The sequence below is a fragment of the Phocoena sinus genome, chromosome 9 (assembly GCF_008692025.1).
Source record: "Phocoena sinus isolate mPhoSin1 chromosome 9, mPhoSin1.pri, whole genome shotgun sequence".
Taxonomy (NCBI): Eukaryota; Metazoa; Chordata; class Mammalia; order Artiodactyla; family Phocoenidae; genus Phocoena; species Phocoena sinus.
The window spans coordinates 32,656,946-32,678,748 of record NC_045771.1 but is presented as its reverse complement, the minus strand read 5'-3'; the positions used below and the strand labels follow the sequence as shown (position 1 = coordinate 32,678,748).

The 21,803-nt window shown below is 36.2% G+C and overlaps 1 protein-coding gene and 2 pseudogenes across 2 annotated transcripts in view; all 3 read right to left on the bottom strand.

Moving 5' to 3' along the window:
• Positions 1–2,649: 2,649 nt before the first annotated feature.
• Positions 2,650–4,566, bottom strand: LOC116759824 (annotated as a pseudogene).
• A 73-nt stretch (positions 4,567–4,639) lies between these two features.
• Positions 4,640–4,827, bottom strand: LOC116759106 (annotated as a pseudogene).
• Positions 4,828–20,636: 15,809 nt separating this feature from the next.
• ASZ1 (ankyrin repeat, SAM and basic leucine zipper domain containing 1) overlaps positions 20,637–21,803 on the bottom strand; it is an 80,136-nt gene continuing 78,969 nt past the window's right edge. For both annotated transcript variants that reach the window (XM_032643136.1, XM_032643134.1), the window contains one exon: positions 20,637–21,187. In XM_032643136.1, the coding sequence (XP_032499027.1) occupies positions 21,038–21,187 (150 nt within the window). In that variant the 3' untranslated portion in view covers positions 20,637–21,037. The remainder of the gene's footprint in view (positions 21,188–21,803) is intronic.

Below are 21,803 nucleotides of genomic sequence, written 5' to 3'. Positions count from 1 at the left end.
ATAATATAATGATTAGATATATGTATGTATTGTGATTACCACAATAAGTTTAGTTTACCACAATAAGTTTAGTTAACATTCATCACCACATATAGTTACAATTTTTTTCTTTCTTGTGATGAGGACTTTTAAGATTTACTGTGGTAGCAACTTTCAAATATATAATACAGTATGGTTAGCTAAAGTCACTATGCTGTATATTACATCCCTAGGACTTATTTATAAGTGAAAGTTTGTACCTTTTAAAACACCTTTACCCATTTCAGCCACTCCCCACTTCTGGCAACCACCAATCTGTTCTCTGCATCTATGAGTTTGGTGTTTTTAGTTTTTGTTTTTAAGATTCTAAGTAGAAGTGATCATACAGTAATTGTCTTTCTCTGTCTGACTTATTTCACTTAGCGTGATGCCCTCAAGGTCCATACATGTTGTTACAAAAAATAGAATTTCCTTTTTTATGGCTGAATAGTATTTCATTGCATATATATATATATATATATATATATATACACACACACACACACACCACATTTTTTTAACCCATTCATGTGTTAATGAACACTTAGGGTGTCTCCATGTCTTGGCTATTGTGAATAATGCTTTAATAAACACAGGGGTACAGATATCTTTTTGAGTTAACGATTTCATTTCCTTCAGTTAAATGTCCAGAAGTGGAATTGCTGGATCATATGGTAGTTCTATTTTTAATTTTTGAGGAACCTCCATATTGTTTTCCATAGTGGCTGTACCAGTTAACATTCCCACCAACAGTGCACAAGGGTTCCCTTTTCTCCACATCCTCACCAATACATGTTATTTCTTGTCTTTTTGATAATAGCTATTCTAACAGGTGTGAGGGGACATCTTATTGTGGTTTTGATTTGCATTTCACTGATTAGTGATGTTGAACACCTTTCCCTGTACCTGTTGGCCCTTTGTGTGTCTTCTTTGTGAGGATGTCTATTCAGATACTTTTCCCATTTATTAATTAATTTGTTTTTTCTATTGAGTTGTAGTAGTTCTTTATGTATTATGGATATTAACCCTTTATCAGATAAATGACTTGCAAATATTTTCTCGTATTCCATAAGTTGTCTTTTCACTTTGTTAATTGTTTCTTTTGATATAAAGAATCTTTTTAGTTTGATGTAGTCCCACTTTTTAATTTTTGCTTTTGTTGCTTTTCCTTTTGGTGTCAAATCCAAAAAATCATTGCCATGACTGATGTCCAGGAGCTCACCACCTATGTTTTCTTCTAGGAGTTTTATGCTTTCAGGTCATACATTCATGTCTTTAATCCATTTTGAATTGATTTTGTGAGTGGAGTAAGATACTGGTTCAGTTTCATTCTTTTGCATGTGGCTGTTTAGTTTTCCCAACACCATTATTGAAGAGACTATCCTTTCCCTATTTTATATTCTTGGCTCCTTTGTGGTAAAGTAATTGACCATATGTGCATGGGCTTATTTCTGGGCTCTCTATTCTGTTCCATTGGTCTATGTGTGTTTTTATGACAGTACTATACTGTTTTGATTACTATAGCTTTGTAGTATAGTTTGAAATCAGGAAATGTGATGCCTCCAGCTTTTTCTTTCTTTCTCAAGATTGCCTTGGCTATTCAGTGCCTTTGTGGTTCCATACAAATTTTAGGATTGTATATTCTATTTTTGTGAAAAATGCCATTGAAATTATGATAGGGATTACATTGAATCTATCAATTGCTTTGGGTAGTAGAGACATTTTAACAATGTTAATTCTTCCAATTAATGAGCATGGAATATCTTTCCATTTATTTGTGTCTTCTTCAAATTCTTTCATCAATGTCTTACAGTTTTCAGTGTGTATGTATTTCACCTCCTTGGTTAAATTTATTTCTAGGTATTTTATTCTTTTGCAATTGTAAATGTGACTGTTTTCTTAATTTCTCTTTCTGATAGTTCATTATTAGTGTATAGAAATGCAACTAACTTTTGTATATTGATTTTATATCCTTCAAGTTTACTGAATTCATTTATTAGTTCTAACAGGTTTTTTTTTTTTGGTGGAGTTTTTAGGGTTTTCTATATATAATATCATGTCACCTGCAAATAGATGCAAATGTCATGTTCCTTTTCAATTTGGATGGCTTTTTTTTTCCTTGACTATTACTCTGGCTAGCACTTCCACTGTCGAATAAAAGTGGCAAGAGTTGGCATCTTTGTCTTGTTTCTGATCTTAGAAGCAAAGCTCTCTTTCTTTCTTTTTTTAAACCATTGAGTACAGTGTTTGCTGTGGGCTTGTAATATATGGCCTTTATTGTGTTGAGGTACATTCCCTTTATACTCAGTTTGTTGAGCATTTTAATCAGGGATGAATGTTAAATTTTGTCAAGTGCTTTTTCTGCATCTATTGAGATGATCATATGATTTTATCCTTCATTTTGTTAATGTGGTGTATCACACATTGATTGGTTTGCAGGCATTGAACCATCATTACATGCCTGGAATAAATCATACTTGATCATGGTATAAATTTATGATAACAGTATACTTAAACATGTATTGAATTTGGTTGGCTAATATTTGTTGAGGAATTTTTGTTTGTTTTCAAAGAAGCAGAGTATTTTATTTTTTTAAAATCATCATTCAGTAAATGTTACACTATGAAATATTACATTTTAATCTCTTTTTCAATAGAAAGGTTTTCTAAAGAAATGACTTGGAGCTTTCTACATTTATCAGATGTCTTTTCATTATTCTTTTCCATTTTTGCAATTCTGGATCCAAATTGCATGACCCATTTTGGCAGAAGAGCAGAGGTTGTAAGACCAAGTTCCACTGCTGCAAGATGCAAAATTAGTTTTTCACCAATTCTATGGGGTAAAGTCAAATTTGCCCTTTCCCAAACTGGTAGGGAATTTAGAAAGGAGACAGTTTCATGCGGGAAAGGAAATCTTCCTTCTTTTCCATGATCACCAATAACTGTCATCACGACCAAGATTTCTAGAAGAAATTCAACCCAGTTCCATCGCAATTTCCTTATTCATTCCTCTGGCCCGTGTGTCTTGAAGCAGGCACGATGACGAGAATAACCTGCAAGCTGCTCATCTGCACCGATTCCAGTAAGAACTACCTTTGCACTGCTCTAATATGGTTTTGCTTCATACTGGGTCCCTAACCAACTAACTCCTCCAGAAGCAAACCATACTGCACAGCCAATGCTATCATCCAACACTGTATCCAAAGGCTGAATGAAGTGGGATATTCGAGTTCTTCTTAATCTTTGCAGTTCTTCTAGAGAAACATTAATTTCAACAAAATTCCACATCCGAAAAGGGTTGGCAGCTTGTAATTCCTTTAGTCCTGTTCTTCCTGTGATTCGATCTGGTATGTTGAATTGTTCACCAGGACTAGCAGCAGCAACGACATTTTTAGAGGATTCTTCAGAGGGTATTTCACAATGATTTTCTGTTTTCTCCCTTTTTTGTTAAAACTAGCTGGTATGGTCTTTTCTTTAGTCATGAAAGCCACATTAAGAAGATTAATTGGTTCACCTAAGGGAATATGATGGTCAGCAAGGGCTGCAATAACCATGGACTCAATCCCCCCAGAAAATAGGATTGCAACATTTGCTTTTCTATTACTAGTTTTCAAAACTTTGTTTGGTGTCAGGTTTTCATTCCTAGGTAAACACAAGACACGTCTCTTGACTGCAATACTCAGGACATCAATGAACTGCTGACCTACTTCCTTCATGTGTCCATCAATAAGAAAGACCTGAAGGGTTTCTCTTGTCGGTGGGACGCTGGAAATGCTACTGCAATGGATCTCAAATGCAGCTTGTGGCAACGTCATATTTAAAGGGACAACAGGTTCTTTAAGATACAGTTTGGCTTCATTTGCTACCACTGATATAAATGTTGACAAGTCTGCTGAAATTTGAGTCAGGCTATTAACACATTCTTTGATAGCATCCTCCCTAGAGTTATTTCCAAGGATACAAATTTAAAACAACTGATTTGGAAATGGAAGTATTCTTGAGATCAATTCTGAAGATTCCAGATACTGGAACTTCTTGCCACTGATTGGCCACTCCAGATGTTTGGGTGCCAACTGAAGAAAGACAGGAACTCTTGCCCAAATTACTAAAATGCCAAAGCAAGCTAAGATGACCAAAAAAATCCCTACCAAACCATAAAGAATGACTAGATGCTTGATAATATATAAAAGACCAAAGACGTTGGACTTTTGAGAAAAGTGACAAAATATCAGATTCATTCTTACAAGAGGAAAGATAATTAAACATTATTTGAGTATCATTCTCTTCAGCTTCAACCTTTATTCCACTAAAGACTTCTCCATTCCACAGGAACACATTGCCTCTTTCATCTTCCACAGGCTGGGCGGTCAACACCCCTCTTAAGTGAAGGACATGACCAGAAAATAAACACTGGTAATTAACATTAGACTTTAACAACTGTTTACTACTATTGGATCCCCACCATTTAAGATTACACCGTAAATCCTCTTTCAAATCTTTGCTGAAATGCTCAACAGAAAAGCTTACTGCACAACAAATGCCACACATTTCTATGCAAATTTAAGTTTACTATTTCTTGATTTGGTCTTCTCTGAGTTTACTATTTCTTGGTATTCTTTCCTCAGCTCATCCAATATATTTTTGCTTTCAGAAAGCATTTCTGTTCAATCTGCAAGAAAATATGTTGCTGTTCTGTTGCTGCCTTTTTTGTTCTGTAATCTTGCTGCTGAGGTCTTCCTTGTGCAGAGCCGAGTTGTTGGTAGGGCCCAGCCCCGCACTGTCCTTGGGTTGTACACCCTGGCTGGGCATTTCCACAGAGCATTAAATATGCAGTGTTGAGGATTTTTGCCTCTATGTTCATCAAGAATATTGGCCTGTAATTTCTTTTCTTGTTGTGTTCTTGTCTAGTTTTGATATCAGAGTAATGCTGGCCTTGTAAAATTAGTTTGGAAGTGTTCCCTCCTCTTCTATATTTTTTGGAAGAGTTTGAGATGGATTGTTATTAATTCTTCTTTAAATGTTTGGTAGAATTCACCAGTGAAGCCATCTGTTCCTGACTTTTGTTTGTTGGGAGATTTTTTTATTACTAATTCCACCTCCTTCCTAGTAACAGATCTACTCAGATTTTCTGTTTCTTCATGATTCAGTTTGGTAGGCTGTATGTTTCTAGAAATTTATACATTTCTTCTAAGTTGTCCAATTTTTTGGTGTATAATTTTTCATAGTAGTCTCTTATGATCCTTTGTATTTCTTTTTTTCTTTGTTTAAAGATTTACTTATTAATTTATTTTTGGCTGTGTCAGGTCTTAGTTGCGGCACACGGGATCTTTCTTGAGGCATGCGGGATCTTTCGTTGTGGCATGCGGGCTCTTTGTTGTGGTGCGCAGTCTTCTTTCTAGTTGTGGAATGAAGGTTTTCTCTTCTCTAGTTGTGGTGTGCAGGCTCCAGGGCGCATAGGCTCTGTAGTTGTGGTGCGTGAGTTCCAGAGCACGTGGGCTCTGTAGTTTGCAGCATGTGGGCTCTAGTTGAGGCACGCAAGCTCAGTAGTTGTGGCATGCGGGCTTAGTTGTCCCGCAACATCTCAGTTCCCTGACCAGGGATGGAACCCATGTCCCCTGCATTGTAAGGTGGATTCTTTACCACTGGACCACAAGGGAAGCCCAGATCCTTTGTATTTCTGCGGTATAAGTTACCATGTCTCCTCTTTCATTTCTGATTTTGTTTGAGTCCTCTCTCTTTTATTCTTAGTGAGTCCAGCTAAAGGTTTGTCAATTTTGTTTATCTTTTCAAAGAACCAACTCTTAGTTTCATTGATCTTTTCTGTTGTCTTTTTAGTCTCCAATCATTTATTTCCATTGTGATCTTTGTTATTTCCTTTTTTCTACTAACTTTGGATTTTATTTGTTGTTTTTCTGGTTTCTTGAGGTATAAAGTTATGTTGTTTATTTGAGGTTTTTCTTGTTTCTTAACGTAGGCATTTATCACCATGAACTTCTGTCTCAGAAATGTTTTTGCTGCATCACATAAGTTTTGATATATTGTATTTCCATTTTCATTTATCTCAAGATATTTACTTTGCTTTTAATTTCTTCTTTGATCCATCATTTTTTCAGTAGGATGATGTTTAATATCCATATATTTGTGTATTTTCAAGTTTTCTTATTGTAATTAATCTCTACTTTTATACCATTGTGGCTGGAAAAGATGCTTGATATGATTTCATATTTTCAAACTTCTTATATTTATTAAGACTTGTTTTGTGGCTAACATATGATCTATCCTGGAGAATGTTCCATGTGTGTTGGAGAAGAATGTGTATTATGCTGCTTTTGGATGGAATGTTCTGGAAATGTCTATTAAGTCCATCTGGTCTAACATGTTATTTAAATCCAGTGTTTTCTCATCAACTTTCTGTCCGAATGCTCTCTCTACTGATGAAAGTGTGGTATTGAAATCTCCTACTATTATTGTTTTGCTGTCTGTTTCTCCCTTTAAGTTTGTTAATATTTACTTTATATATTTAAGTGCTTATATTGGGGGTGAATAAATATTTACAGATCTTATACCCTGTTGGATTGACCCTTTTATCATTATACAGTGGCCTTCTTTGTCTCTTATTACAGTCTTGTCTTAAAGTCTATTTTGTCTGATGTAACTATAGGTACCCCAGCATTTTTTTTAGTTTGCATTGCATCCATTCCTTCATTTGCAGTCTTTGTGTGTCCTTAAGCATGAAGTGAATTTTTTCTAAGCAGCATATAGTTGGGTCTTTTTCTTTTTTAAATTAACTTTTATTGGCATATAGTTGCTTTACAATGTTGTGTTAGTTTCTGCTGTACAGCAGAGTGAATTAGCTATACATATACATCTATCCCCTCTTTTGGGGATTTCCTTCCCAATTAGGTCACCACAGAGCACTGAGTAGAGTTCCCTGTGCTATACAGTATGTTCTCATTAGGTGTCTATTTTATACATAGCATCAGTAGTGTATATACGTCAATCCCAATCTCCCAATTCATCCCACTCCCCCTTTCCCCCTGGGTATCCATACTTTTGTTCTCTACGTCTGTGTCTCTATTTCTGCTTTGCAAGTAAGATCATCTATACCATTTTTCTAGGTTCCACATATATGTGTTAATATACAATATTTGTTTTTATCTTTCTGACTTACTTCACTCTGTATGACAGACTCTAGGTCCATCCACCTCACTACAAATAACTCAATTTCGTTTCTTTTTAACGCTGAGTAATATTCCATTGTATATATGTGCCACATCTTCTTTATTCATACATCTGTCGATGAGCACTTAGGTTGCTTCTATGTCTGGGCTATGGTAAATAGTGCTGCAATGTACATTGTGGTACATGTCTCTATTTGAATTATGGTTTTCTCAGGGTATATGCCCAGTAGTGGGATTGCTGGTCGTATGGTAGTTCTATTTTTCATTTTTTAAGGAACCTTCATACTGTTCTCCATAGTGGCTATATCAATTTACATTCCCACCAACAGTGCAAAAGGGTTCCCTTTTCTCCACACCCTCTCCAGCATTTATTGTGTGTAGATTTTTTGATGATGGCCATTCTGACTGGTGTGAGCTGATGCATCATTGTAGTTTTGATTTGCATTTCTCTGATAATTAGTGATGTTGAGCATCTTTTCATGTATTTGTTGGCCATCTGTATGTCTTCTTTGGAGAAATGTCTACTGCCCATTTTTGGATTGGGTTGTTTGGTTTTTTTTTTTTTTATATTGAGCTGCATGAGCTGTTTGTATATTTTGGAGATTAATGCTTTGTCAGTTGCTTCGTTTGGAAATATTGTCTTTTTGTCTTGTTTATGGTTTCCTTTTCTGTGCAAAAGCTTTTAAGTTTAATTAGGTCCCATTTGTTTATTTTTGTTTTAATTTTCATTACTCTAGGAGGTGGGTCAAAAAAGATGTTGCTGTGTTTATGTCATAGAGTGTTCTGCCTGTGTTTTCCTCTAAGAGTTTTATAGTGTCTGACCTTACATTTAGGTCTTTAATCCATTTTGAGTTTATTTTTGTGTATGGTGTTAGGGAGGGTTCTAATTTCATTCTTTTACATGTAGCTGTCCAGTTTTCCCAGCACCACTTATTGAAGACACTGTCTTTTCTCCATTGTATAGTCTTGCCTCCTTTGTCATAGATTAATTGACCATAAATTTGTGGGTTTATTTCTGGGCTCTCTATTCTCTTCCATTAATATGTGTCTGTTTCTGTGCCAGTATGATACTATTTTGATAACTGTAGCTTTGTAGTATCATCTGAAGTTGGGGAGCATGATACCTCCAGCTATGTTTTTCATTCTCAAGATTATTTTTGCTTTTCAGGGTCTTTCATGTTTCCATACACATTTTTAAATTACTTGTTCTAGTTCTGTGAAAAATGCCATTGGTCATTTTAACAATATGAATTCCTCTAATTCATGAACACAATGTATCCTTCCATCTGTTGATGTCATCTTTAGTTTCTTTCATCAGCATCCTACAGTTGTCCTGGTACAGGTCTTTTACCTCCTTAGGCAGGTTAATTTTTAGGTATTTTATTCTTTTTGATGCAATTGTGAATGGAATTGTTTCCTTAATTTCTCTTTCTGAGAGTTCTTCCTTAGAATATAGAAATGCAACAAACTGTTTATTAATTTTGTATCCTGCAACTTTACTGAATTCATTGATGAACTCTAGTATATTTTCATTGGAATCATTAGGATTTTCTATGTATATTAATCATGTCATCTGCAAATAGTAAGTTTTACTTTTTCCTTTCCAATTTGAATTACTTTTAATTCTTTTCTTGTCTGATTGCTACGGATAGGACTTCCAATACTATGGTTAATAAAAGTGGTGAGAGTAGGCATCCTTGTCTTGTTCCTGGTCTTAGAGGAAATGCTTTCAGCTTTTCACCATTGAGTATGATGTTAGCTCTGGACTTAACATGTATGGCCTTTATTGTGTTGAGGTATATTCCCTCTATACCCACTTTCTGGAGAGTTTTTTTTATCATAAATGGTTGTTAAATTTTGTCTGAAGCTTTTTTTTTCTTTCTTCAGTTTGGTGTATGATATTGATTGATTTGTGGATATTGAACATCCTTGCATCCCTGGGATAAATCCCACTTGATTACAGTGTATGATCCTTTTAATGTATGGTTGGATTTGGTTTGCTAATATTTTGTTGAGGATTTTTGCATCTTTGTTCATTAGTGATATTGTGATATTGGCCTGTAATTTTCTTCTTCTGTGATATCTTTGTCTGGTTTTGATAGAAGGGGGATGCTAGCCTCATAGAATCAGTTTGGAAGTATTCCTTCTGCACTTTTTTGGAATAGTTTGAAAAGGATAGGTGTTAACTCTTCTCTAAATGCTTCATAGAATTCACCTGTGAAGCCATCTGGTCCTGAACTTTTGTTTGTTGGAATCAAAACTTTTGTTTGATTCAATTTCATCACTGGTACTTGGTCTGTTCATATTTTTTATTTCTTCCTGCTTCATTCTTGAGAAATTGTACCTTTCTAAGAATTTGTCCATTTCTTCTAGGTTGTCCATTTTATTGGTATATAATTATTCATAGTAATCATTGTGTTTCTGTGGTGCTGGTTGTAACTCTCCTTTTTCACTTCTGTTTTTATTGTGCTGTCAATTTCTTTCTTTATGCATGTTAATATTTGCTTTATGTATTTAGGTAGTACTACATTGGGTGCATATATATTTATAATTGTTATATCTTTTTCTTGGATTTATCCCTTGATCCTTATGTAATATTCTTCTTTGTTTCTTGTAACAGTCTTTGTTTTAAATTCTATTTTGTCTGATGTAAGTATTGCTACCCCAGCTTTCTTTTGATTTCTGTTTGCATGGAATACCTTTTTCTATCCTCTCATTTTTAGTCTGTGTGTCTTTAGATCTTAAATGAGTCTCTTGTATATAGCATATATACGGTTCTTCTTTTTTTTATTCATTTATCCACTCTCTGTCTTTTGATTGGAACATTTAGTTCATTTACATTTAGGGTATTTATTGATATGTATTTTGTTAATTGCTTGTTGGGTTGTTTTTATAGTTCTGTTTTGTTCATTTCTTCTTTTGTTCTCTTCCCTGGTGACTTGATTGGTATCTTTAGTGGTACATTTGGATTCTTTTTTCTTTTTCGTATGTGTATCTGTTAGAGACTTTTAGTTTGTGGTTACCATGAGGTGTGTGTGTGTGTGTGTGTGTGTGTGTGTGTGTGTGTGTGTGTGTGACCAGAGTTATATGCTCTAGGGGTGCCGCCTGTGTGGGCTTTGTGGGTCCTTCTGTTGTGGTGAGCTGAGTACTGTGGGCAGTGTGGTAGGCATGGCTGGCCCCCAGTCTGGTTGTTGTCAGGCCATGCCTTGTGTAGAGGCTACTGGCCACTGGTGGCAGGGCCAGGTCACGAGGTGGCCGGCTACAGAACCATTGGTGCCTGGTTCACTGATGGGTGGAGTCAGGGTACAGGATATCATGGGGCTGGTGCCCACCCACCAGCAGGTAAAGCTAGGTCCTGGGGCTAGTGCCACCTCACTGGCAGGCAGAGCTGGGTCCTGGGGTCTGGCTGCATTGTCCTGGGGGTCTTGGGTCTAGTGCCTGTGCATTGGTGAGTGGGGCCAGGGCCATGTCCAGGGGCAGCTGTGGGCTCAGGTGGTCTTAAGGCAGCCTATCTGCTGATGGATGGGGCTGTGTCCCCCCCCCAGTTAATTGTGAGGCCTGAGGTATCCCAGCACTGGTGCCTACAGGCTGGTGGTCTGTGGCAGGACTTGGTCCTGAGGCTAATAAACTAGAGGAAGGATTCAAAAATGACCACTGTCCACGTAGTAGAATGAGCTCCCCAAAATGGCTGCTGCCAGTGTCTATGTCCCCAGCATGAGCTGCAGTTTCCTCCTGCCTCTTTGGAAGACTCTCTAAGATCAGCAGGTAGGTCTCACCTAGGCTCCTTTCAAATTAGTGCTTCTGCCTTGGGTCCCAGAGCATGTGAAATTTTGTGTGCACTGTTTTAAGAGTGGAGTCTCTATTTCCCACAGCCCTCCCGCGGTCTCCTGGAAGTAAACCCCACTGGCCCTGAAAGCCAAACAGTCTGGGGGCTTGTCTTCCTGGCATGGGACTTCCAAGCTGAGGATCCCAATGTGGGGCTCAGACCCCTCACTCCTTGGGGAGAACCTCTGCAATTGTAATTAATCTCTCAATTGTGTGTCACCCACCTGGGGTGTATAGGTCTTAACTATACTGTGATTCTGAGCCTCCAACCCATCTCTTTTTGTAGTTCCTTCTTTATATGTTTAGTTGTACAAAGTCTTTTCTGGAAGCTCTAGTCTTTTTCATTGATAGCAGTTCTGTAAATACTTGTAATTTTGGTGTACCCATGAGAGGAGGTGAGCTCAGGGTCTTTCTACTCTGTTGTATTGGCAGTGTCCCTCTCTTGCTGCATTTTAGAATCTCTCCTTGTCTTTAACTTTTGACAATTTAGTTATAATATGTCTTGGTGTGGGTCTTTTGGGATTCCTCTTATTTGAAACATTCTAGTCTTCCTCAATCTGGATGTCTGTTTCCTTCCCCAGGTTAGGCAAGTTTTCAGTAAATATTTCTTCAAAAATTGTTCTGCCCATTTCTCTCTCATTTCTCCTTCTCAGATTCCTATAATGTGAACATTGGTCCTCTTGATGTTGTCCCACAAGTCCTTTGAGCTATCTCCACTTTTTGTTTTTTTCTTTATGTTCCTCTAACTGGATGAATTAGAAGCCTATCCCTCAGGCTGAAGGTTTTAAAATAAGCAAATAAGCCTCTTTTAGTGAAAGAATGGGTGTTTCAGTCTACTGCCTCTGCTCTGTGCTGTGAGGGGTAGCCACAGTGAGTCTGAGTGAGCCCTTTAAGAACTGTCTCTTCATTCACTATAGTCTTGTAGATCTCATGGATGCAAGCCCTGTTGGCTTTCAAAGCTAGATGTTTTGGGGGCTCATCGTGAGAGTAACAAGGTAATGCAGAAAAACATGTAACATAGGAGATATTGTTGTGGCCGTCTCTGGAAAATATAATCTTCCACAGTCTTCCCTCTGGACACAACGACTCACATTCCTTCTGCATGCACAAAACCTTCACTCTCTCTCACTCTTGTCTTATTCCAATATGGTATTGGCTTGAAGTCTAGGACCTTGTTATCTAAATTAGTTCTAGTATAGATAAGTCTCCTCAGGTAATGATTCTAAAATGTATATGAAAATGCAGCAGGCTTAGAACAGTCATGATTATTTTGAAGAAGAGCCAAGTTGAAAGATTTACACTATGGGCTATCAAGCTTACTTAATATAAAGCTATAATAATCAGGGCAAGGTGATATAGTGCAAGAACAGTCAAGTAGACAAATTAATAGAGTCCCAAAATAGGGCCCTACATATAGAACCAACTTGTTTTTCAGCAAAGGTGCAAAGCAATTTAATGCGGAAGAAAGCTTCTTTAAATTTTTGGTAATAGAGCAAATGGATTGCCGAATGAACAAAATTAATCTTTAGCCCTACCTCCTATAATATAAAAAATATTGATATGGATCATAAATCTCGATCTCAAAGCTAAAAGCAATCAAGCTTCAAGAATAAAACACAGGACACCTTAATGACTTTTGTATAAGCAAAGATTTCTTAAACAGAACATAAAAAGCAGTGTGAGGGAAAAGAGAAAGATGTTGAACTTAATTAAAACTAAGAACTTCTGTTCATCAAAATATGCCATTAAGAAAGTTTGAAAAGCAAACTCCAGACTGAGAGAAGATATTTGCAATACATATATCTAATAAAGGACTTTTCTTCTGAATATTAAAAGAATTCCTACCAGTCAAAAAGAAAAAGGTAGACAATTCAATTATAAAATGGGCTAAAAACTTGAATAGTCATTTCACAAAGAAGATATCCAAATGTCTAACAAGTATATGAACAAGGCCAAGTAAAACAAAAGGAGAATGATCAGAGTTAAAGTTTTCTGGTTTATAATTTTAAGGGGAAGGGAGAGTTGCTGGTTCTCCTTAGACTTTCCATCTGTTGTTAAGTTAAAAATTTAAGGATAATTGCTAAAAGAGATAAAAAAGAATATATAATTTAAAATATGGTTGGGAAAGGAGGGGGGTTAAAAAAACTTCATAAATCAGTGTGAAGTAGGAAGGAGAAAAGCTTAATAAAAGCCGAAGGGACAGTGGAAATAAATACAAATACCAGTACACAAATAATCACAATAGATGTAAATTAGCAAAACTTTCCATCTCTTTTTAAGGACAGGATTGGCAGATTTATTTCCTTTTAGGACACAGAAAGAATGAAAGCATAAGAATGGTAAAGGGCATACCAGGAAAATAATCTTTTTTTAAAAAGTATACCTCTATTAGTATCAGACAAATTATATATTTTTTTTGACAAATTATATTTTAAGGCAGAAACATTAGTTAGGGATAAAAAAAGTTGATCACATAACGATAAAAGATACCATCCACCTGTAAAACAATAATTTTAAGGTTAAATTTATCTAACATTACAGTCTCAAATCTTCATAGCAAAAATTAACAGAAATACTAGGTTAAACTGAAAATCTTAGCGAGAGATTTTAACCCATCTCTCTCATTAATTGACTGTATCAATTTGCTTTTGCCATGTAACACATAGCTTGAAACAACCACCAAAATTTCGACACTTAAAATAACAGCCATGTATTAGCTATTTTGTGGATCAGAAATTTAAACAGGGTTCAGCTGGGCAGTTTTTCTGCTGGTCTCAGCTGGGGTCACACACGTTTGATGGCCTCACTCACATGTCTATGTGTTTGCTAGAGTGAAGGATAACTGGGCCATGATTATCTCATTATATTAAGTTATCCTGAACTTGTTAATGTAATGGAAGATCAGAAAAGCCGTGAGAGTGAAAACCCTAATGCACAAGCACCATTCAAGACTTTGCTTCCATCCCTTTTGCTAATGTCCCATTGGCTGAAAAAAGTCAAATGGCCAATATGGATACTGGGGGTTAGGAAAGAGACTCCACATATTGCAAGGGCATGGATGCAAGGAATAAATATTAGAAATAGTCCCCAAAGTAACAAGAACATCCATTATCGCCACTGTTATTAACTATGGGACTGAGGTCCTAAAATGTTCTGGTAAGATAAAGAAATAAGAAGTACAAGAAATAGAAAGAAAGAGGTAAAACTTTCATTATTTGCAGCTCTACATAGAAAACCTAAAACAATCAGTGGACAAAACTATTAGGATGAATAAGACAGTTCAGATTCTTGATCTGGATTCAAGGTCAAATACAGAAGTAATTTACATTTCTCAGCTAGCAAGAAACAAATTAAAATGTAGTAGTAAATCACTGTTGTGCTACTAGATGTTAAGACATATTATAAAGCCTTAGTATCAATTCTTAAAACAGTGTGGTATTGGCAGCAAATAAGATGAATGGAATAAAACATAAAATTCAGACCCATAAGTCATTAAAAATTAGGCATGGAAATAGGCACCATTTCAAATCAAGGAGGAAAAGATAGATTATTTAATAATGGTGGTGTGGAAACTGGCTCACTATGAGGAAAAAATGTTATTAGATTTCTGTTTTACACTGTGCACAAAAATAATTTTCAGCTATGTTAAAGTCCAAAACGTGAAAAGTAAAACTTTAAAACAGAAGAAAATACAGGTAGATTTTTAAAATGTTTGGGCAACAAAGAACATCATAAGCAAGAGAAAAACAGTAGATAGAAGAAAGTCCAGCACATGTTACAGATAAAGGATTAATATTTCAAATATTTAAAGGATTAAAAGCCAACAAAAAACAGTCCAGTAGAAAGATAGGCAAATCATAGTAGAAAGTAATTTATAGGGAGAAAAATGGCCTATAAACCTAAAGAGATGCTCAATTTCACTAGTAATCAGAGAAGCACAAAATAAAACAAAAACAATCAACTTTATTGAATCCATAAGATAGGAGAAAACATTAAGTCAGTTAATGTTAAGTGTCGGTATGGCTGTGGGGTAACAAACACTCTCATGCACTGCTGGTAGGTCTGTAAATTAATACGGGCTCCTTGAAGAGCAGTACAGAAGTGATGCAGTCATGTTCTCACCTGGAAACAGATGGCAGAATGATTTGAGGAGATTTGCTTTACAAAGGGACTATTTTTGAAGGTGTGGGCAGAGGAGCTGTTACCACCCCTCAGACCAGAAGGGATGTGGGGGGAGTAAAGGTTCCAGGAACCCAGAAGGAGTGAATCTTGTAGAGGTTGTCTTGAGAGGAAGCCTTCAGTTGAGGGGCAAAGGTAGCAACCTCACAGGGAGTACAGCCAGGTGAATAAATATCTAGATTTACCCTCCCTCAGATATTCTGCCATTGGATAAGCCCCATCAGTAGTTGAAAGGTCCTTTGATGTATTTTGGATTGATAGACTCAGCTTCCCAGGGTAGGGTGGGGTAGAGGGAGGCTCGTGAGGGGCAAACAGAAATACCTGGCAACATCAATAGTTAATGAAGTAGAAATTGAAAATCTTTGTGCCCTACAACTAGCTATTCCACTGCTAAATGTAGTTAAAGAAACTTTGTCATATTTATACAGGGACACATGTACAAGTATGTACAGTACAGTACTGTTGAGAGGAATAAGTTAGATATAACTCAAAACTTTATCAGTAGGGGAACAAGTAGAAAATGTGGGATGGACATATGATGGAATACTATAGAGCAGTTTAAAGGAATTAATTACATCTTTACTTTTTAACATGGATGCATCTGAAATGCTGATGGAAAAAGCAAATTGCAGAATGAGGCAACACAGGCATAACCCTGTATTACTTGGGAATGCCTTTGGCACCATTAACAGAAAACCCACACGGTGGTTTAATAAAAGATGGGTTTCTTTTTCTCACATCCAGAGCTGGTGCACATGCTCCAGGATCTATATAAGGAGGGTTCTTGCACCGTTCTTAGTGTGGGGCTCCATCTTATGGCTTTCGGGTATTTGGTAATAGCCCCATATCTGTGCTTAAAATGGAATCATTTAATGTTATTTATCAATTCAGTTAGCCCAGATTTTACCATGTCTTTAGTATTCGTTTTCAAGTAGACATAAAGGGTAAATATTTTAAAAATCAAGCGAATTTAATAAATAAAAAGCTGAGAAAATGTGTACCTCTCAGGTGGATAAACTGGTGCCCTCATGGTGTATAAAACATTTCAGGGAGAAGAGGTCCTCTCTGTGGCTTGAGGAGGTGAAAGTGTATTAGGGTGTCATTATCAAGCTGACAGTCTGACCGGGATTGAATTACACACTCCTCACACCACCACCAGTCCTCACCTATGGAACAATAAGAATGCAGACTCTAGCTCTCACCATCATCACAAGAGGGTTTAATAAACTTGGTTTTATAGACAAATGGTTTCTGCTTTTGAGTATAGTACCACCTGTTAAAAAGGCAGAGGGGAAATAGAGGGAGTCTTCTCAAATAATTTATTATCTGCTTGGCCTATTAACTGTTGTCTTGTGGATTGTGAATATATCTGTGTTAGCTTAGATGATTTAAGTATTTTTAATTCTATGTCACTAAATGATAGAAAATATTTCTCTCGAACAAAAATATGGTCCTGGCAATTATAAAAATCTGATTTTTGGTACAAGTCAGTGTAATAAACGCTTTATGATCAATTATAACAGTAGAAATTATACTGGCTACCGTTTATTAATGTATGCTATAAACGCACACATTGGAGAAAACTCTATATTGCCTTAGTTCACTTAATCTTTACAACAACCTTATAGGTTTAATTAAATATATTTATTAAAATATAGGTTTTTAAAAATTAGCTGAATGACTGGCACAGTAAATGCCAAATTAAAGCAATAATTTTAAGTCTGATTATTACTGTTATTCTTGTTATAGATGAGAATAAATGCTGAATTAATGCAGTATTTTTAGTCTGATTATTACTGTTACATGCATGTTATAGCCAGAGACTTGGAGACCTTTGGTAGTGTTCTAAAAGTTGCATGGCTATTAAGAGGCAGAGCTGAAACTGGAACTCATGTCTGTTTGGCCACAAGTCTGCATTAGTTATAAAACTCTACAACCACTTGTATGTTACTCCATTTAACACTCCAGCAACAACCCTAGTTCAGGATGATCTTTATTTTTCAGATTAGGAAACTTAAGTTCTGGAGAAGATAATTATTAATAATGATCGTATATTTCATGACTTATGCAAGGCTCTGCTGGTCAGTGACAAAATTGGGTTCCCTGGAAAGTGAATGCTGAGGTGAAGATTAGCATACAGGACATTCATTAGGAAGGGCTCTGGAGAGCAACACCTGTGCAAGGGAAGGGAAAGCAGCAGCCCTGGACAGAGGGAGAAGATGGGCTGTGATACACTCTTAATGAAAGCCTTGGCCAGCCTCACCGGGAGCTCTGAAAGGGGGACGGTCCTTCAGAGTTATCTTGGTTTGGGATGAGGGCCCTTGAAATTGGGGCCTTTAAACCCCTATGTTGATTAGTCATTCCTGGGAGTAGGACATACTTTTGGGAATACATCTTTCTTTAGCAGAGAAAACTCCTAAAGAGGCCTTTCTGCTAGCTACATTCCCAGCAGCTGTGGGAATAAGTTCTTTACTCCTAAAGGGAGATCTGGGAACCACATAACAGCATATACTTCAGGAAACAAAATCCACAATTTTTCTTTCATTCTATGATGCTATTCCTATTTTATCTAGAAACTGAAGAACTTTGCATAATAACTCTAATCTTTCGTTTCTACATTTTAAGTCCAATTTTCATTAGCCACAGGGTTAATGTAATATTGCCACTATTTTAGTTCTACCACTAACTACAGTTAATTGTTATATTACCACTAACTGGATAGTTAATAGTATTACTACTGAAGATTCTAGGTGTCTTATTTTAATACCTTACACTGAGGGCAGGGGAAATTGTACATACACAACTCCAAAAATTGGTTTAGCACTAATGTACCTTGAATCCACAATGAATAGAAACTTACTTTAAATCTAGTCTAAATCTCTTCTAAAAGATTTCACACGCTGGGACTTCACCAACTTTCCCTATGTAGCTGTTTTTTTGTAGGAAGGCATTGATTGAGGTTGAGCCCTTCTCCCATAAGGAAAGATAAGTCTATCACAGCACGTTCTCAACTGTGGAGATGCAAAACAAAACAAAACGCTCAACCACCCCCTTTCCTATGAAACAGTTTTACAAAGTGGGTTTGTAAAACATCCATAAAACAACAGTAACCTCAATGTCTCTCTTAATAATAGCAAACATATTTAGGTTTTCTGATCTCATGTAAAATATGTAATGTATGGGTGTACTGTTTTACACATACTAAGCAATCAGTAATTATTTAATGAATTGAAATGTAATTACTAGTAATTTTCCCCAAAATATTATAAAATGTTGGCAACAACCAAATGTTAAGATCAATTCTCATATCAGATCTCTGGATGTGAGCTCAAAAAGCAAAACCACTTATGAGGGGTTCACTTTGTCTAGGAAGCACTGATTCTCTTACATAAAGCCCCTAAGATTTAGTTCTAATTTCAGAGCTCCAAATTGGACCTATTAACAAGGAGGCATTGTTCTGATTCATTTAGTCTTTAGAATCTATTATACAGATGAGGAAACCAAGACTCGGACAAGGTACAAGATAATGTGACAGGGCTAGGAACCTGGGCTACCTTCTGCTTTATCTGTCAACAGAAAAGTGAAGGTTAGGGGTTGAGAGGGAAGAGGGAGCACGTCACTGTAGACATGGACTTCAAAAGGAAAGAAAATACAGAAGATTAAAGTGTTAGAACGATTCCAGGAAGGAAGAAAATTCATGGAAACAATTATGAAAGATCAGTTGGGAAGAGAAACGTGAATAATACTGCCTTACAGAGATAAGTCCAGAGATGGTGACACTTCTGAAAATGTCATCTTATTTACTCTCTCTCCAAGATTGTTATGCAATATAAAAATTTGTTCATTTTGTTTAGAATATTGATAAGATAATCTGAATTTACAGGTAGAGGAATATAATAGAACGTTGCTCAAATAGTTTTGAATTAGTTCCTCTAATAACGAACAAATGTGTCATGTACGTCCAGTATAACGTTTTTATTGGCACTTTAAAGTCTTTGCAGAGCCCTAAGGGCTCAGAACAAATGAAAAAACATTTATTCAAGAAAACCTACTAAAACTCAGTAAGAACACTGAGCCACTGATCCAATCTCTCCCTTACCACCTGCCTCCCAGCAACCCCAAGTCATCTCAGTTTAGCAAAAGCTCCAAAAGCTCTGGGTGGATGTGGCCAAGAAGATGGGGCTCCCTCTCCCCTCAGCTCCCAAATAAGAGTTACCATATCTCATGTGAAGGGCAATCCTCCAGCTTTTCTAATGCCCTCCAGCTCCAAGCTTGTGCAGCTCAATTCTGGTGAGTGTGGCTGAGAGGCTGAGGGCTCTCTCCTTCCGTTGAGCCTCACAGGATGAGAACTCTACCCCAGGAATGGCAGGCCAGAACACTAAGGCCACGATCTTCCTTTCGCCAGCTCACTTATACGGCATAAGTGTAAGAAGCAAACGCAGAAGACCAGAGGCTACTGCCCCACCCAGCACTCAGAGGAGTGGCTCAGAGATTTTGTCCAGGGGGGAGAAGCAGTCCATAAGAAAGAGAGTTTCAGAGTTCTCCCCAAAGGAACTGACTTCATTTGAAAGAGAATGTGGAGAAAATCAAGCCTAAGGGCACTCCTGAAGACAACAGCTCCTCTAAGGTGAACTAGGCCAGCTAGTTCACCAGAGAGAACCAGGGCAAGAGACAGCTGAGAAGGACCCTTCCCTGATCAGAATAAGCCTCAAAAGCTGGCCTCAAAAATTACCCCTGTCCAAATTTAATTCTATGAGACTGCTGAGCAATTCATGCCCCAGGGCATGTCAAAACAGTAGAGCAATCAACCAGTAATTAGTGGAGCCTAAGGGTTGGGTATAATACCAAATGAGGCAGACAGCCTATCGGAGAGATTAGAAAGAGACAGTCAAAAAGAGCACTGCTAAAAGCACTGTTATCCCAGTTGTAGATCAACTGCATCTGTTCTAAGTATGGTACTAAGTCAAGCAAGATTTAACTACTATATTGCCTGCTAAATTAGGCCTGCCTTTTTATTAACCTCACTTTTAAAATCTGAATATTATTATTTTGATTTTGAAAAAAAAAGCCCCACAAAGAAATCGTGCATTACTTCTTCAGATTGGTATGAGAAGTTATACACCAAATGCCATTCACTTTCATACCATCCTCCAGAATGTTACACATAGTACATGTCATATGTTCCCAAAAGTACATTACATAAAAAATTCTAATGTGCTTTAGGCTTTCCCCACTACTCTCTGAATTTTCTGCTTTTTAAAGTTTACATTTAAAATATTTTTCCTAGGTTTTAATCCATAATTCAAAAATTTTACATTTTATCTTTATACTTTGTATTCTCTAAACTACTCTCAAGTTAATAATTTCCTTATAATGATATATAACTAAAAAAACTAAATAAGAAATTCCTTATTACATAATAATGGAAGGGAAAAATAAGAACTAAAAGAAAGCTACTAATTTATGAACACTTTACAAATAGTGTAAGATTCACTGTGACAAATGAACACATTTTTATAAATGTCAAAGAATATTAGATAAAACTTTTATTTATTTTAAATGTTATTTATTAGAGTCATAGGATAGGATCAAACTTAAGAATCACTTATAATTTACTGCTTGATCAAAGTTAACATAAAAATATAACAAATTATATTGTCAACTCAAACTGACAAACCACTTTCTAAAGAAAAACATTCTGCAGTAAGCTATCATAATTTTTCCTATGGAGTGTTGGCAAAGAATGTAGTTATACTGTGCCACAAACAGTTAAAAGCAACATTTTTAGGTAATTTGAATAAGACATACATAATTACTCAAGACAAATATTAGGGTTATTTTCTCTGAAAAGTTAGCTTGCAAATGAAAAGAAGAAACCCAAATCCGCATACGGTAATAGCCGTCCTCTTCAAAATTCTATTCCATGTAGATACTCCTTCCGTTAACGGTATACGAGTTGGATCATCTTCTCGTTCATTTTGCAACTAATGTTTAGTATGGGAAAAATGAAAAAGTTAATGTGCAGTACAGTGAAAATAAAAATATCTTTGATTTAAAAAATATCAAAATATCCATGTTAATCACTTGATTTAGATGTAGCCTAAATGCAAGATTCCCGTGGAAGATTTAAAGTAAAGATTCAAAATCTTAAAAGACAGTCTTTCTTTCAACCAGGATCCCACTGTAGTAGACTATTAGTTTTACATTAAAAATAAATGTTTCTATAGATTATTACATTTTAAAAACATGTTTTTATGTCAGGAGATAAAGTTCCTTTAACGTTAAAGTTTCTATTTCTACCTATAAGGAACGACAGTCGTTTTTCCCTTTGTATTAAATATCAACTGATTTCTTACAAAAAAAGTGAACCTTATTAAAAAAGGTATTGTTATGGCATACCTACAGTACATGAAATTCAACAGAAACTAGAAGATTCGATGCTAACACTAGAAGTATAATCCTTTATTTAAATATAGTCACAGGAACAAATGTTAACAAAAATTTCAGTGGTTCTTTTTGCACTTCTCAACAATGAAAGTACATGACCCAGTCAGTTTCTAAATTCCTATACGTAGAACTTTCTTGCTAAAGAAGGCCTCT